An 18,581-nucleotide genomic window follows, 5' to 3' on the forward strand; every position below is an offset into this window, starting at 1 on the left:
CTCAAATCTGTCACTTAATAATTGTGTCTCACCAGACAAGTCACTAAACCTAAGTGAGCACAGTTTTTCATTATTGCAAGGATGAAATGAAAACCACAAAGCATCATTCTGATTTTCCCTAACCTGAAGAACGATGTAAGAAATGAAATTGATGAAATGGTTGCAAAGAAATTCAAGTGGATAAAATATATACAGATTTATACAAGTTTGAAAGGCTAATAACTTCTTTCATAAAATATATAGCTCCTGACCCGAAACTTTCAGATGTGTGCAATCATCATAGTAAAATTACTTTTAGTTTTCAGCATTTAAATCCCTCATGTAGGATACAAGGCCTACCCACCTGCTCAATAGTGACTAGGATATGTGTTGTTACAATGAAAGTTAGAATGATAGCTTCTTAATTGCTTAATTATTCCCCCAAAACACAATTACTTATATTTTGGAAGAAGCAGGACTCTGTAGTAAAAACACCCAGACCTGAAAGCAGTGCATTAATTATTTTATTAATTTCTTCTTTTTACATTATGGGAAACATTCATCTATTTACAATTTTTTTTTTGTCCACACACAATCTAGGTAAATAAGTCTATGAAATTCCAGTTCATAAAGCCATAAAAATGTTCCCCACCCCTCCATCTGAAGGCTTTCAAATGAATCTTATTTTTTTCCAAACCAAAATAATTTTAAAAATTACATTTGGGAATTCAGATATGCTAGTGATTTATATTCCAGTTATTTAAAATATGCATCTAGACATGTTTTAAAAAAGAAATGGTAAATTCACAAGGATAAGGCTTAAATTAAAGTGGTAATGCACAGTAAAACATTAAGGAAACATCTATAAATAACAGAAATATATTACAAATAAATTAGTTCTATTTACCATTTCAAATATTAAAAATCTTTAATCCATTTCTTCATCTCTCTTTACAAAAAGGTTATGTGAATTGTATGGAAACATCTGCAAAAAATATAATAAATACTTAATTTCTTTGAACGTTTTTGATGTGGGAGACAAACTTCTTTTGTAATCCCCCCCAAGAAAATGCCCAAACATCTTTATACCAAAGTTAAACAAAATAAGTAATTTTTCAGGGTACATACATTTTCCATTATGAACTAAAAAACATTTCTACAAATTACATCAAAAAGAACAACGGAACAAAGGTTACGCTCATGGATGTCAGTTAAAGGGGGCAAGTGGTTAACAAGCAGCTTTATGTGGGGTCATGTTTTTACATCAATAATTACCTTTTTATAAAGTGTTTGTATAATTTGTGTTTTTAAGGAAGGCAAAGGTCATGATGCTTGTAGATATTTAGCTAAAAGATTTAAAATTTTTACCAAAAATAGGTTATGAATATACAAATACCATTCACGTAGACAAGATAAATAGACCTTCTCTTGTCTCTCTTTAAAATATCCTGGGCTAAACCAGTTTCCGAAGAAAATACTGTAGGATGATCTTGAATCTTATTAGAAATCTATTTCGTAATCCAAATCTTATCTCTACCTCAGGGCACAGAGCTGTAGTTGGGACATGGGTCTTCAAATGGATGCCGCTTCCTTCACATTAATCTGTGAGTTCCAAGTCATTTGCAGGATTGAAGGTGACCATAGGCTACCCAAGGTGGCAGTTGGCCTTACTTAATGCAAATTTTGTGTGACCTTCCATTGCTGCTACAAAGTAAAGAAAAGGTGTATTCTGTTTAAAACCAGCAAATACTTGAAGCTCAAAATCTCTGTATGCTCCAATTTTACAAAGCACTCAAGGTACTTTGTTCACCTTAGTTAAAAGTTTGTTTTTAAATAAGTTAATAGCCCTTTTCTTGTAAACCACAGCAGTGAACATTTGTGCCCTGTTTATAAAGATAGCTCAAAGCATCAATGGCTCTGAGAGGTAGCGAATTCTCTAGTGGTTTTAGAATACGTCCATGAAAATAGTTGTTGCCAGAACCCATCACCTCTCTTAATTTCATAAATAAAATTAAATTAGCACCTGGCTATGAGAGTGGTTTTTGTTTTTTTGTTTTTAAAGCTTCTCTGGTGCAAGCATATTTGATGTATGTTTTTAAAAGTCTTTCATTTTCAATGGTAATTTATAATGCTTTACGGTGGGAGCTGGACATAAAATGCCAGTGATACTTTAAGATCACCACGTTCTCAATGTTTAAAACTGTTACGAGTAAGGGCATTTAAAGATAACTTCAGCTAGACGCAAAATGCAAACTGCCCTTCCATCATGACTAAAAACATAAATCAACATTCTCTGCCAAAAGCTTGGGTTTCTTTCAGTGTTTATAAGTCATGACTTTTCCCCTCTCCTCATGGTTGCTGAGACTTGCAGGTCAAATTTCTTCTCTCACTACCTAGGACCTTAAGATGAGTGGCAGCCCTTTGGAATGGGGCAGCGTGTCTGTTGGGGTAGAAAATTTATCTGTTTGATATAGGACAAAATCCTTAAGCTGGGGTATGATAGGACTCTGGGTAGTAGTGAGAATAGACTAAAGGAGAGAATATGTCTGCAATATGAACTACTGGGTTAAAAGAACTACTGTGTAGCATTCAAAGGGATGATAGGAAAATCCAAACTTTTCTCTGAAAACAGCCTGGCTGCCCTATACAGCACTTCATGAGCAGATGTGTACTTAAATGTGTGCAATTAGGTAGCCCCCCCAGGATAGACACTAACAAATTAACAGAACCAACACTTTGCCTTTTTAAGACCCACCACCACAACAATATAACATACAAAGTACAATAAAAGTTGATAAAACATTTCAGGTCTAAATTTTCTTAATAATAGGACAAAGAAAAAAAATCCCTTCTGTAGTATCTTAAACTCCCAGTGCTTCCTTTGCCTTGCCTGTCTTCATTTTATTGCCTTTCAGAATAGATTAATTTCCCTGAAAGATCGAATTTACAATCTTCTGCTGATTGAAACATTTGAAGCAGTGATTGATGAAGTAACAGTGAGGCAGTTTGTGCAGCTGTGAGTGGTGCCGGTACCGCCGCCAGCACCTGCAGACTTTGCTTCTCCCTTTCCCACTACACATCCGGGCCCCCCACCCCCAGCCAAACTTCGTCCCCTCTTGGTTTGTCATTCATTGATTCCGGTGAGATGGTGTGATTTCTGAGGTTGGAAATAAAGTGCTCCATCTGCTTTACAAAATAATAACCGTTTAGGGGCAATAAAGAGAATCGGAGCCCTAGTTTCTTTCACGTGGAAGACGGTTAAGTCCCAAAAGATCGCCCTGTGATACTGGATTTCTGAAATACCCTATGGTTTTATATTGCTGAGCTCTAGGGACAGACTAGCTTGAGAGAACTGAGGATGGTGGGTGACCTAAAGGGGCCATTTCTACACAGGTGGGTTCGGGTTTGCCGAGAAAAGAAAGGGTTGGCTATCCGGATGAGGCAGGTGACGCACCAGTACAGGTGGCAAAGCTCGGTGAAGAACGTGGGCAGACGGGTCTGGGCAGAGGGGTACCGGGACGGCTCTGAAGATGGACAACTACACCGCGACAGTGGAAGTCACTGGGCTTAGAGACAGAGGGCGAGGAGGGCGGAGGGGACGCGAAGAGGAGCAGGGAGGACGGAGAGTTGGGGTGAGGCCGCGGGAGGCCCCGGCGCCTCAGAGCCGGGTCTGCGCCTCGGGGATGTAGATCTCGATGCTGTCGGCGCTCTCGGTGGCCGAGTTCTGGCGGACTGACGCGGCGCGCTTGGCGGCCATCAGGCGCTTGCGGGCCTCCTGGCGCTGCGAGCTCTCCAGCGAGCGCTCCCGGATCAGCGGCGCAGCGCCCTTCGCCGGCTTCTTTGGCACTGGAGGAGGGGCCCTTCTCTCCTGATCAAAGCAGAAGGTTCAGGACATTACACAGCTTCTCAGGACAAGCTTGGGGGAAACTGGGATAGGTCAGTAGTTAGAACACTTTCTGTTTTTTAAACCTAAGGGTGGTTAGTTCTGCACACTGTATATATATATTTTCTTCATTATTCTGGCTTGGGTATTCAAAAGATGCAGGAAACAAAAATACCGGAAAGCTTAAGGCCAAGTAAGACTGGATTGCAGAACTAGGTCTCTCCAAGGGAAGGCTGTGGGTTTAAAATGCCCCCTGCTGAAAGCCTGCGCTCCCAGCACACTTAGTGTGGTTCTCTCTGGAGGCTCCAGACTCCTCCGGGTGCCAGAGATGGGAAAGGATTGCAGCGCCTGCGGTAGCATCTTAGAACTCTGCCTCAGCTCTAAGGAGGCCAGGCAGGGGGTGTGAGCTGGGTTCAGAGTTTAAAACCATCACCACCCTCTCTCCCGTCCCACCCAAACCTAAATAGCCAAATGAGGAAGAAGAGATGATAAGACTGTGTTCTTTAGCTTTGTTGATGCCACAGTGAGTGATACCCGTTTGCACATCACACACAGACACACAGCAATATTCTCTCCACCGTCACCCTGGAGGGATGACCCTGATCATTCCTATACTCGGGTGTGGAATCAGTTCCAAAATGGCTCCCAAAACATCCTGCGGGGACGTCACTCCTTAGGGACCTCAGGATGACTCTGGCCCAGAAGGCAATTCCAATCACAGGGACAGACACTGTGCCATGAAAACTTAACACAGGACTGAAAGAGTTCATATGCCTTGGCAGCAATACCACTGCAAAAACAAAAGCCATTCATTACTTAGGCAGCAAAAAAAGTGCTGTGAAAAAGAAGGGAATCTAGACTACAAAAGATTTTTAGGAAAAGGATGATAAGCTGTCAGGCTGCGAAAAGGTCTACATAAATCTGATATTTTCATTTTTAATAATTGTCATCAATAAATGTGAAACGTGCAATGTCTCATAAATGAGAAAAGTATCTTAAAATATGGATTCTTTGATACTCCAAAGGGCCCTCTTTGTGCCTTAATACTCATGCTCATCACAGCAGTTCCTCCTTGTTGGCGTGGGTGAAGTGCCCAGTTAAACTTATTACATTGGAGTTGTCCTCAGGCTGTTTAAGGGATAGTTTTGTGCAGCCCAAAGGACAGAAAAAGGAAGCACAGAGTGCAAACAGTATTCTGCCCACTCTGATTGTGCTTGTTCATTTTTTCCCCTAAAGTTCATAGGGTGATGAGAAGCTCTGATCATAGACAAAGTAAATAATGATTTAGAAATCAAGTTAACTAATGATTTGCTGTGTAAATGTCAATAGGTTACATATATCAATTCTAAGCATCACTTCTTTTGGACATTTTAAATCTTATTGTTGGGTGACTTGGTGGGTACTTTTAAAAGTATGGACATTGAAAAACTTTTTAGTCATATTTTCCTTTCCTTGTACATTTTATTTTTAAACAATAATTTTAAAAAAAATCAATGAATGAATGGGAAATTAAATGGATCATTTCTAGGAACTAAATTACCAGGATGTGTGTACATCTGTAGCGTTTCTTAAAATAAGACCAATTTAAAAGCTTATTTAGCAGACAGTTTTAAATACAGATTAAAGAACACTAGATTGAGTACAAATGTTGGGCTTCCCAAGTGAGAGGCCACACATACATCAATGGTACTTTGATACTTAACACTAAAACCCTAAGGTTGGTGGTGACAGAATTGGAGATGAGGGACAGTAATGACAGTGTTTCCCTCGTGTCTACTATGCACTGTCCCTTGGGACTGGATTTCTTCTGAGAGCCCACTGACCGAAAGAGCCCTGCTATTATGATGGGCAGCAATAGAATGGATTGGATTGCTGTTAGCTCTCTGATAGGTGAGGAGACCTGAAAAGAGCAGGGCCACCAGTGCTTCAGGGGAATGGCCATGTCTAATTTTTGTTGTTGAATCTCTTAGAACTATTTGACCTCAGGCTACAGGAAAGCAAAGGGTTAAAAAAGTCGTGCATGACAGGCCAGCCTAGGGAGGTGGACACTGGATACCTGTGTGAGCCTAATGGAACCAACATAATCAAATGTGAAAATCGCAGTTTATTAATTAAAGTAAAATAATTTGAGTATTTCTAAACTGTTGCATGAGGGACCCAGTGAGCAATATTCCCCAAGGCAAATCAACCCAAAGTAAAACTCTTTTAAAAAGAAAAAATCCCAACATTTTTGATTACTGTGAAATTTGATGGTGTGTATATTTTTAGACTTGAACAACAGTGATCTCTTTATTACTATATTTATGAAATAATTATGAAAGTCGATTAGTTTTCAGGGCTTCCTATTTTTCTCAGAAACACATTCTAGCCGTGTAAGGAAGTTGAACTCTTGTTCTACGTAATTATGCACTGAAGATGTCATTTATTTTAGTTTAAAAAGCAAAATGGAGGCAGTTCCTTCCAATGACTAAAATGGTTTAACTTAAAGTTTAATTAACAAAAAAAAAGCCACATTCCCATTTTCCAATTCACAAAGACAGACTTTTTTTTAAATATGCCTGAAACATATTACAGATAATATCCCAAATGATTACTATGTAAACATTGTCATTACAATGAAATTAATATATCAGCTCCATTTCACATTGTAAACAGCAAGACTGAATGCAGAAGCCTATTTAGACTGTCCAGTGTTTGTGCAGGTTTTTAAATGAACCATACAAAATCTACATTGTTCTACCTTCTTGTCAAGAGGATCCATCTGTTTCCAATTATTGGCCTTTAACTGATGAAGTTCATCAAATTTCATACTAATATTTTCTATGGACAACTGCAGCATGTCCCAGAACCCCGCCAAATCCTGGGAGGTGGGCCTTGGATGAGCATTAGGGTTCTGTACAAGAAAAAGAAAAATATTCATGCTTTAGAGGCGAGCCATGATAATAAGCACAGGGCCAAAGTGGCATTTGCAAATATTTCAAATAACACAAGAAGGATGAGTTTCTTTTCGTTTCCAGACAGGAGATAAAAGTGAGGCTACAAATGGTAATTGTATTTAAAAAATTTATACATGTACATATATGTATATTTCAGTTTTACTGAGTTATAATTAATAAATAAAAATTGTAAGATATTTAAGGTGTACAATATGATAATTTGATATACATTGTGAAAGAATTCCCTGCATTAAGTTAATACATCCATTACCTCACAAATTTATCGTTTTTATATTTTTTTGGTGAGAACATTAAACTCTACTCTCTTAGCAAATACAATACAGTGTAATCAACTATAGTCACCATGTTATACGTTAGATCCTCAGGTCTTATTCATCTTAAAACTGAAAGTTTGTACCCTTTTACTAACCTCTCCCTATTTCTCCCACCCCTCAGCCCCTAGCAACCACTTTTCGACTCTGTTTCTATGAGCTTAACTTTTTTTTAGATTCTACTACAAATGGTAAAGATTGTGAAACTCTTCTTTTGTAATAAAACATCCATCAATATGTATGGGGGAGAGTCTAAACATTTGAAAATCTCAGAATGTATGATCTACAACAAGATACATTTAAAAACATCATATTTAAACGAAAACACCATCATTGAAAACAATACAGTATGTTATTATTAGAGTCAGTATTTGACTCCCTGCTAACCAACTTATTCAGAGAACAGATATGAAATCTAAAATAAGATTTGTTTTAATACTCATTTTGAATGAAGTACTAGGTAGGGTAAACAGATGGTGAGTAATAAGCTAATTGAATTTTAAAGTACTATATGTTTAATAATTAAGATGTTCCTAATATTGGAAGTCATTTTATCATATAAGGACTTTGACAGACAGTATGTTATTTCTATGAAATAACATACTGTCAGAATTTAGAAATGAATTAGTTTTAAATTGACCATAATACAATATAGCAAATGTGAAAACACATATCTATACATACACATAGATGTCTGTAACAACCCATTTGCTAGAAATACTAAACATTCTTTGGTGTTTAAGGATTGACATTCTTTGCCTCCATCCACATATCCCTGACAAGTACTAGAAATTACAAACCACAAACTTATATGATCTAAGACAGAAAAACATAACTAAGAGATTGAAGGTGGCATGCTCATTGTTAATCACTACCTGCAATAGTAGCTAAAGCATTTAGGGTTACATGGATGGGAGCTTCCATATGTTAGATGTTTACAGCTGGGGTCAGTTTTGGTTACCTCTGGGCAGTTGGATACACTATGAAACCTCATGCCATACAATAACGTGAAGCCAGTTTATACTTTTAAAACCAACCCCTATAGGGCGGCCTGATGGCTCAGTTGGTTGGAGTGTGAGCTCTGAACAACAGGGTTGCCAGTTCGATTCCCACATGGGCCAGTGAGCTGCGCCCTCGACAACTAAACTGAAGACAACAAGCTGCTGCTGAGCTTCCAGAGGGGCGGCCAGATGGCTCAGTTGGTTAGAGTGCGGGCTCTCAACAACACGGTTGCCGGTTCAATTCCCGCATGGGATGGTGGGTTATGCCCCCTGCAACTAAAGATTGAAAATGGCAACTGGACTTGGAGCTTAACAACTAGATTGAAGGACAATGACTTGGAGCTGATGGGCCCTGGAGAAACACACTGTTCTCTAATATTCCCCAATTACACACACACACACAAAACCAACCCGTATAAAAAAATGGTATCATCAGAATTTCAGAAAGTGTAAGGTCAGTGACCATCAAAACTAATAGGTTGGAAAAAACTTTTTAGCTCTTTGAGTGGACTAGCATTATTGCTCTGGCCTCAAAATAGAGATGTTTTTATAAATTTAATAGTTCTAAAACTACCCATAGTTCTGAAATTCATTGGAAGAAGTAAACTCTAAAGTTTGTAAGTGTTTGGTTAAGTATTAAAATCTATTCAAATGACACCTGAATTAACAAGAGTTGCTCTGCAGCATTTTGACTTAGTAACCCAAAAGAAGTTTCTTAATATCTAGGTTCAGAAAAGACAGATGGTAGCTTTGACAAAATATCTCTCAAACGGAGTTTTATGATCTCACAATATATTTTCTTATCTTATTGATAACCAAAAAGTAAATTGTTTACAGCTTGGAGTTCACTAAAGTCTTTTAGGTTTTAAGCCTTATTGGCTAAATTGCTTCAGTGCACCAATGTATGAAATGATAGATAGTTCAGTAGGCAGAGTTTGTTTAATTCTGTATCATGGGCAATTTGTTCCCTTTTCCCTAGAAATCAGCTTGCCCCCTACATCATCAAGGGAATGGATGGGGAAGCAGAGAGACAGTTTAGGCACTCAGCCAATCTCTGAATCAGTGAATCATGTGACATCCCATATGAAAAAAGTTGCAGCACTCGCCTGGGTCTGAACCAGACCACTTGGAGGTCAGATGTGGCGAAGGGTATGGAAGAATGAGAGCTAGGTTCCTTGGTTTAGTTTCTTTTGGAAAAAGTAACTCTTATCCATTCATTCTATGCCTGAGAGTCTTGTCTGAGATAATATGCAAGTATTTTCAAGTGTTCTCCTCAGAGTAAGAACTCAAGAAAGGAGAACTGGGAGGTCTGGTTGTGACCAATCTTAGTGCCACATTTATACGCAGCTTTGTAGACGTAAGCAAGGCCACCACAAGGCTAATGTGCTTTGTGCTGCAGAGGAGGTGAAGCTGACTAATCAGTCCCAGGTCCCTTCAATAGGGTGAGGGGTGGAACTCAAATTCCAGGGTGGAGGGATTTATAGGGAATGAGGTCAAACATACTGGGTTTTGAATCTTGGCTCTGCCTCTTACCATGAGGCCCTGGCCAAGCTATTTAACCTTTCCAATGCTCATTTTCTTCAACTATAAAACATCATAAAAATGTCACTATCTGCATCACCTCATAGAATCGCTTTGAGGATTTAACCAGTTCATATATCTAAATGCTCTTAGCATGTACCTGGCACATAGTGGGCTCCTGACCTTCTCTTCTGGGGCGTGGTTTGACCAGTCATCAATGGCCCTCTGCCTGCAGTGTAGTTCCGCTTCCATCTACCTTTAACATGCTTCTCATATTTTGCCACCTAAGTCCCTTTAAATGTGAGCCCACCAGGGACTAGGAAACATCAAAAGCTGGCTTTAACAGGGCTAACCTTTCCTACGTCTGCAAAATTTTCAGAACATTTTGTCTGTAATTTCATCTTCAAAATCTGCATAATGTTTGCATTCTGCTTTATAATATATCTGCCCATTATATAATTCTTTTAAAAGGTGTGCTGTGTGTCCTGAAGCATGTACAGATCGGCCTCCATGCGTATCTACTGGCCAGTTTGAGCAGTGTGGCTTTATATGAGCTTTCTTACATTTAAAGAACAAAGATTCATGTTAATTAAGATCTTGACACATTACCAAGTTTACAAATTAGCAGGAATTCTGTACCTGGACTGAGGTAAAGCTTAATAAAATATTTGTTTAATTCACTTACCAATACGTTAATATATAGTATCTCACAATCCAGAACAGAATTAGGGTCAGGCAATTTTGCTAAGGGAGGGGAAAACAAATTGTAGACTAGTGGTGTGATGGTGGTGTGGGGGGGGTCAGGTAGAAAGGAAGGGATAGTCCCACACGGAGATTTCAAAAAGAAAAGCCTGGTAGGAGTGGCTGGTTAGCTCAGTTGGTTAGAGTGTGGCGTTCATAACACCAAGGTTGCCGGTTCGATCATGGGCCATCATGAGCTGCGCCCTCCTTAATAAATACATAAATAAACAAATAAATAAATAAACAAGAAGAAATAAAATAAAATAAAGAGTGACTCTTTTCATGAGCTCATAATGCCAATCCAAGTAAAGCCTGGTGAAGAGGGATGGAAAGTACTAATTTTGCATGCTTTCTATTTTTTCTTGGCTGAACCTGTCTAGATAAATCCCTTTTAGTCTGTATTTGTCCTTGTTAACAAGAGGATGTGGTTAAAACTCTGAAATCACAGTTTGGGCCAATTAGATTGCATATAAATATGTTTTTATTTCCACAAGATAAACAAGTTGCTTTTCAGTTTCTTTGTTTTAGATACAGCTTGACCAACAATTGGCCAATAAAAGCTATTCTCAGGGAATGACACTTGAAGATAGTACTTTGTTTTTTTAAAGGCATATGTGAGTGAAGAAGCGCTTGCCCCTATATTTTGCAGTCAATTTTTAAAATGTTGATAGTGGTGGTTTTGTCTCTGTTTTGCTTTATTTTGTTTTGCATGTCCAAGAAGGATGACTTATTCAATTGTCTCAGGGAGATCAAATCTACACTCTATGATGCCCTCCATCTCTGGCCCTTGAATTAAAATTCTGATTAGGAAATAGGCTCTGATGGCTATTTCAGAAAGAAAATCATTACCCAAAATGATTTTCTGTAATATTATTTCTGAAATACCAGGCTGCTCCCTATTTTTGTAAGAATAACGAAATCAGAGAGGCCTTGTAAAAGCCAGGAAAATGGAAAATTTTCAGCTACCAAAAGAGCAGGAAATGGAGCTTTAACTTGATTGGATTTTTTCTTCTAAGATTATTTAAGTATGAAATAAATATTTTTAATTTTAAGAAAAGCAGGAAATAAGATTCACCAAAAAACTTTCTGTCCCAGTTGGGAGAGTCCAATAGACCTTGACTTGGTTCAAAATCAGTTTTGCTTTTGTTTGGCCAGTCTTGACCACACATTCTCCTTATGGTACTAGCACAGAAATTGTAGTAATGGGGATATTACCTACCAGGTTTTCTTCACACAGTTCTCTGAACTGGTAGAATTTCTGGGCCATCAGAAGTTGGGCACTGCCCACTGCAGTTCGGATTTTCCCTAGAACTGAAAAGAGCAAACATACAAGAAGTTTATATATTATGTCTCATTGTTGCAATTTAGTCTGGTAAAACAAAGAGGAAGTTATGCTGTAATAATTCGGGAAAACAGCACACTTCACGCGCACACATGCATACAGCCCAATTGCGGTTGTTACTCTGCTGTTCTATGTAACAGAGGTTCCTAGGTTAAAATATAAAATAAACTTGGAAAAAACCACTAGTTCATCATGCACATTTCTTAGGGATAACGGAGTTTTCCACCACAGCACTGGACATTACCAAAAGAGAAAGTTTTATTTTTTCCTTTTACTGCAGGGTTGAATTTCAAGTGTTTACCTGTATAGTTATGGATTTATTTGTGTCAGCAATCATGGTCTGCTAGCTTGTTTTTCTAACCCAAATCCAAACACAAGAAAAGCCGTCCTAACTTGAAGGGGGGAACCTCTTGGCACTCACCATATCCCATCCATAGCCTTCATTATTTTTCCGGAGCTCAGCCACTGGTACTGTCAGGAAAGAGCCACCGCCAGTTGAAAGACTTTCTAAAGAGTGAACATTTTCAGCCTGTTGCCTAGGGAACGCCAGCACTGTCCCAACTTTTCCACTTCACAGACCAATGTTTTTGCTCATATAGGTTTAATTCCCTATGCACTGTGCTGAAAATCTTTCCTGCTGCAAGCTACTTTTTGCTTTCCATGCAGTCTAAGGCGAGAACCTTTCAACAGATGGGTGTGTTGAGATGGGGTGGAACGCTCTGCACAGAGCTGTCCTCGGGTCTGCATTGTCCCATAGGCTCTCCCTCCACCAAGTGGGGACCAGGGCACAGCTGCGTGCTGGAGCCCTGCCCCAGGCACTTCTCAACACACCCTCCCTGCTGGGAAGGAAGGGGAGAAGGCACCCTGCTAGCCCTTTCAAGGCCCACATTGAAAACTAGAGGGGGACATTTCTCAAAGTGCACTTGTCCCACTTTGAAATCTTCATAGGGAGGGAAATTATAGGACTGAAGCAATGTTTTTACAGTTGTTGTTTTGTTCTGAATTTACAGAGCCTGAGGCTCAGAATGGAATCAGGTCTCCCTTTCATGATTTCAGTCCCCACAAAGTCTGAGGAGAAAACAGAAGAAAAAGAAACTTCATTTTGGCCTAGGGTGTTCTAGTAATTTGCTTCTCTGTTTATTTAAAACATCCAGGCTAGCTGATGGTTTATGATGCACATTATACCTAGTCACTCCTCAAATATTTCAGCATCCCACACCTGTAATTCAGGGCAATTACGAACTCTCTAATATGTCACCAGTCCTACCAAACAGCTAAAGAGTGGACATTTGCATTCTCAGTGATAGCAAGGGGTCCCCCTTGACAGCCATCTGGCAGCAATTCCTCAGGCCAGAGTTTTTACTGCTTTTCAATCTGCTTTTAAAATCTTTTAAGATGGTTCTCCTATTCCTTTTAACTCATCAGTCAGTTGTTCAATCCCTCCTCTCTCTTTCTCAACACTCCTGAAGCAGAAAGGACAGCACAAAGAGACACAGGGCACTTGAGTAGCTAAGGGTTCAGGCCCTGACTGGGCCGAGGGTCCTGGCTCCACCACTTAGACTAGCCACTGCCCTGGACAGGTCATTTAATCTGTTTTCTCCTATATAAAACGGGGCTTGAGCGGTGGCCAATAAAGGAACGCGCACGCTTGGGAAAGTTAAGGAAGTTGATTGCGAGAAAGGAGTCTATGGAGCTGCGCAAAGACCACTACAGCCCCTGAGGGAGGGTGTGAGGAGGGTTGTATCGGGGTGGTGCTGACAGGGTAGCATTGTTTGAACAGAAAACGTTGACTGCCTGCAAGCCAATAGCTATTTTGGGGCATTTTCTGTTATCGCAAGTTTGGCTCTCTCTGCAGGTGTGAACTAGCGACATGACATTTTGTTGTTTTCTTGCAGACATGGCTCTATCTCTAAGTCAAGGTCTCTGAAACCTAACATTCAGAGACCTAACATTAAGTCAAGGTCTCTGGGACCTAACATTTAGAGACCTAACAGGGCTAATGGTACCTATTTGTAGGGTTAAGGTTAAAAGTGGTAATGTACGTGAATTGCTTAGGACAGTGTCTGATATATATAGCAAGCACTCAATAAAATGTATGTTATCATCTACGATCAGGACACTATACTTCCCCTATGGGTGTTCCAGCTGTGAGCCCCACATTTGTGCTGCCCAGAAAAGAAGAGGAAAAAAACCAAAGTCTAGAATTATTCAAATGTGACCAGATATCTTTGGTTGCTTGGGATGGATATGTGCTTTGGATTACCTATCCCAGATCTGAGACAGTTTTGAGAAGGTACTTCCTAAGTGAATGTGTGACTCTAGGTATACTCTATATTCCTGGAAACTTCTCTGAAGGGTAGGATTGTGACATCAACTAATCTCAGAATGAATCTTGGGAGATTAGAACTAGCTCCTCAGTCTCAAATTTTCTGGCTGGGATTGCATAACTCCTGGGAACTGTCATAGAAACTCAACCTATTCAGATATACCTCAAAACTTTGAGCTAATGTTCTCGGTTATAGACAAATACCTGAATATATATATATATATATATATATATATATATATATATATATATATATATATATATAGACTGCCATAATAAGAGTAGGTGAGTAAGACAGTGATTCTCAAATGACGAGAAAGTAGGGGTGGCCAGCTAGTTCAGTTGGTTAGCGCATGGTGCTAAAAACACCAAGGTTGCTGGTTCGATCCCCATATGGGCCACTGTGAGCTGCGCCCTCCTTAAAAAAAAAAAAAAAAATCAAATCAAATGAGAAAGCAGTATTCCAATCATTCGGGCAACACCAATCATGTAGGTAGAGGCAAACTCGGATGTTTTCTTAAAGGGAAACAAGTGGCATCTTTCTTCATTCAGCATGGTCTGGCAAGAACCCTGGGTTTGGAGCAAAAATATCTGGGGTGGAGTTATGGCCCTTTTGCCTCCCAGGTTTTTGCCATCATGTTGTTTGAGTGGAAATTCCCTACTAGTGCCAGGACTATTTGCATTTCCAATGTCCAAGTGATGGTCTTTCGTAGGCCCAGGGTAGGGAGATAACGATTGAGGCCAGGAGTGAAACCCTGAAACAGGAGGGCATGGGACAAGCAGATCTCTGTCAGGAAAACAAAACATATCTATGCCAAGTCATTGTTGCACAAAAAAATTTCAGTTGTGAAAAGAATGGAGGAACCAGGGAGGATGACTTGAAAGAGACGGTAGATGTGAGGTTCACATTTTAGTTTTTCTTTTAAAGATTATACATTGTAATGAGAAGCAGAGAAAGACTTTTTTTGGGCGTGGCGGTCTTTTATGAAAACTATGATTTAAAATCTCCTGGCTACATTCAGTTAAAACCCCAGACATTTAGAAAAGAGCATACCTGCTCCCTCCCACTGTCCCTGGGGGGGTGGGGGGGGCATGACTTTTATTTTGGGAACAAAGAAGTGGTATAAAAGGCATGAGTGAAGAGAATGAACAATTTCTTTTAACCCTGTAAGTGAATCCATGACAAAGCTGCATGGAGTTTCATTATGTTGTGGCAGCAGAGTGAAAATAGACGATTTCCTTGGGGGAAATGCCTGACTTTTTACTAAGTGAAAATCAGTATTTCAACTCCTAGGGCATAATTAACATATGTATTCTTTCATGTTTCAAGAAGAGTTAGGTCTCTTGAACTGAAGAGGCAGAAGCACCTTTCTTTGACTGTTTCCAATTCTTATTGACTATGCCCAACTCCACCATTGTCAGGCCTTCATGTTAGGCCTCAGAAACAGAGAAAAACAGACTTAATTCTTATACTCTCAACATAGCTTCCCTGAAACCTGGACATTACATATGAATATGAAGGAATATGTCTGGCTGTCCCACCAGTGGTGAAGGTTTCTGTGGTGGACACGCGGGTGAAATGCTCCCCAGGTCCTACCACATCAACTGCAATTTGATGACATACACCAAGAGAGCATAGGCATCTGAGTCAGGATCGATCAGCTTTACCACTTACCAGCTGCTGACCTTGGGAGAGTTTATCACACTTTCAGACTCTGTTTTCTTTATCTGTCAAATGATCATAATACTATCTTCATAGGATTGAAAATTCTTTAATAAAATAATATATGAAAATTGTTAGAATGTAGCAGGAATGATATCTCCTATATCCTGTCAACATTCTTTAGCTCTTAGGCATTTACTTGGAAACTAAAAGGTGGAATGATCCAAAACAGGGAATTATTTCTCCTGGTAATCCTCACACCCTGACCTTTCTCCCCAATAGTGTGGACTGACTGTCCTCTGTTTGCGTGGCTCTCTTTAAGGCAGATTTCCACAAGTGTCCAGGAGTGGGTGAATAATTTTTTTGGTCTCTCTCTATTTCCGAAATCCATAACAATTATTCAGGGGCCCAGATTTTCTCTCTGCATAGTCCGGAACAGTTCCCTCCACCTATCAGAGCCAAAACAGTGACCAACTGGCTGCTGGGTGACAAAGATACAGAGAGGAGACAGGACCTCAACCAATGCTGGACACTTAGACCACCCCGCTGGAGCCTTGTGCAGAAAACAGACTCACTGCCAAATGAGGAGTCAGAACCCTCCTCATGAGCAGCAGCTGCTACTGTAAAACAAGGTCCATCTTTGGGTGCAGAATATGGCAGGGAATCCTGCAAGCCTGGAGCGCTATATTCTGTGCTATGTTCCAAATAATGTTTTGCCACGTGGTTCAGAGTCACTACAAACCATGGTCTCCAAACTCAGTGGATCTTTCACTGTTGTTCATTAGTCCTTTGAGATGCTCTTTGTTACCTCTTTCTCTGACCCTCCTTTCCTGACTCTTACTAACTCGCAAATCAACACCTGTCCCCTCATATTCAACAATAACCTTGCCTCCTATGAGATGAAGAAAACAGAGGGTGACGAGATGAACAAAATATTCTCAATGTTCTGCTTCTCCTGATACCTGCCCCACACACAGTCCCCTAAACTGCTGAAGAGTGCAGAGATTCTATATGATGGGCAAGCAGCAGACTCTTCAGGTTCTGTTGACAACAGCAGAGATGTCAGGTGCCAGGAGAGAGTTATTTACATTCATTCCTAACGTAATCTGTCCATGACCATTAACTGCCCCACCCCACCCCACCTAAAGACTTTTCTACGTCCACTCTTCCCATCTACCAGTGTCCCTCCCAGCTGCTTTAAGCACTGCTCCATGAGTCCCTGCCTCTGTCAGCGATCTGCCTCTTTGCTAGAGCAGTACTCAAGATGCCTAGAAGCACCCTCAAGTCTCTCTCATTCTAAGGGGGAAAAAATACTCCCCAATTCCATGATCTCATCTTGCTAATATGAAATCCATATTTTCCCCTGTTATGGACTGAGTTGTATCCTACCAAAACTCATATGCCGAAGTCCTAACCCCCAGTACTTCAGAATGTGACTGTATTTGGAGGTTGGGCCTTCAAAAAGTTAAAATGAGGTCATATGGTGGGGGGGGGCCCTAATCTAGTATGACTGGTCTTTATAGGAAGAGGAAATCAGGACACAGACACACACAGAGGGAAGACCAGTTGTAAGTGAAGAGGAGACGCCTCCGAAAAAAAACAACACCTTGATCTCATACTTCTAGCCTCCAAAACTGTGAGAAAATAAATTTCTGTTGTTTAAGCCAGCCAGTCCATGGAACTTGGTTATGGCAGCCCTAGCAATCTAATACATTCCCTTAAATGCTTGATTCTCCAAAGGGTAGACTGCCTTTGCTCTCTCTGCATCCTCAACTCCACATGTCCCTCCAGGCCCTGTAGGCTGGCTCTCTCCTCACCCTCCTTACCTTCCTGGATTTCTCTGCATTTGGTACAAAGGAAACTCAGCTCCCTTGGCTCTCACAACACGCTCTGGCTCTGACGCTGTCTTTCTTGTTCTTTTTTTTTTTTAAAGCCAGTCAAATTTAGCAGTGGGGGGTTGTATACCAACTTTAGTGACACTAGCGTTAATAAGTTCTGATAACCCACTACCATCGGACCAGCCAATCTTTCTTGTTCTTTATGGATTTCTTCCCTCACTCCACCTCATAAATGTTGAACACAAATTCAATCCTAGCCCACTTCCCTTATTTTTGTTGAGTAACTTAACCCATTTTTCTGGTTTCAGCTATTTTGTAAAATAGGTTTATGTTTCTCAAATTTGTAACTGCAGTGCTTCCCACCCCTCAAGCCTCAGAGCAGCATATCTGAGCCCTCGCTTGATACCTCTTGTCTCCCCATGTTCCCCGCAGGATCCTCTAGTTGATTACAACTTGGGCTACAAGGCTCCATCACTTCCTCCACAGTATGAATATTCTCTCTCCCTTGCCAACCTTAGAAGTTTGGTTTTATTAAGGGAACTAGAGGGTTTTCTTATCTCATGTAATCCTCATGCTTCAAACTTTTCCATGGTTCCCTACCATCTGTCGGATAAGGGGAAACTCCTTTAAATTGCTTGCAGGTAAGGCCCACATGTCCAGCCTTCCCTCTGTCCATTCCCTCTGTGTTCTGGGCCCCCAAATCCAAAGTTGTCTCTTTCCTCAGTGTTTGCTCAGGCTAAACACTGAGCTGGAGATACCTCCTGCCCTGGTGCTCAGTACCTGGTCATTTCATCTTTCCCTCTGCATTGTTTCTCAAATTCCCAGACATAGCTCTGTCCCTTCCCTTCCCACATACTTCCCAGCAGGATCTATTTATATGTCTGACTTTCTAACCAGACCACAAGCCCTTTGATAACCTAAGCTGTGCCCATGGAACCCTGTTGAAGGAATAAGTTTCAAAATTAATTGACTCATCTACAAACTTTATGTTAACTAGAAAAACAAATTAACTGTAACAT

At 40.3% G+C, this 18,581-nt stretch overlaps 1 protein-coding gene across 24 annotated transcripts in view; it reads right to left on the reverse strand.

Moving 5' to 3' along the window:
- Positions 1–485: 485 nt before the first annotated feature.
- The window catches only part of DLGAP1 (DLG associated protein 1), an 860,924-nt gene continuing 842,828 nt past the window's right edge, over positions 486–18,581 (reverse strand). For 20 of the 24 annotated variants that reach the window (XM_019755703.2, XM_074340269.1, XM_019755707.2 and 17 more), the window contains 3 exons: positions 11,613–11,704; positions 6,603–6,755; positions 486–3,847 (listed from right to left, as the gene is read on the reverse strand). In XM_019755703.2, the coding sequence (XP_019611262.1) occupies positions 3,638–3,847; positions 6,603–6,755; positions 11,613–11,704 (455 nt within the window). In that variant the 3' untranslated portion in view covers positions 486–3,637. Of the gene's footprint in view, positions 3,848–6,330; positions 6,756–11,612; positions 11,705–18,581 lie in introns of those variants that run through there. The other 4 variants (XM_074340278.1, XM_074340279.1, XM_074340275.1 and 1 more) reach the window with 1 other exon arrangement.

Source organism: Rhinolophus sinicus, linkage group LG09, assembly GCF_036562045.2.
Source record: "Rhinolophus sinicus isolate RSC01 linkage group LG09, ASM3656204v1, whole genome shotgun sequence".
Lineage (NCBI taxonomy): Eukaryota > Metazoa > Chordata > Mammalia > Chiroptera > Rhinolophidae > Rhinolophus > Rhinolophus sinicus.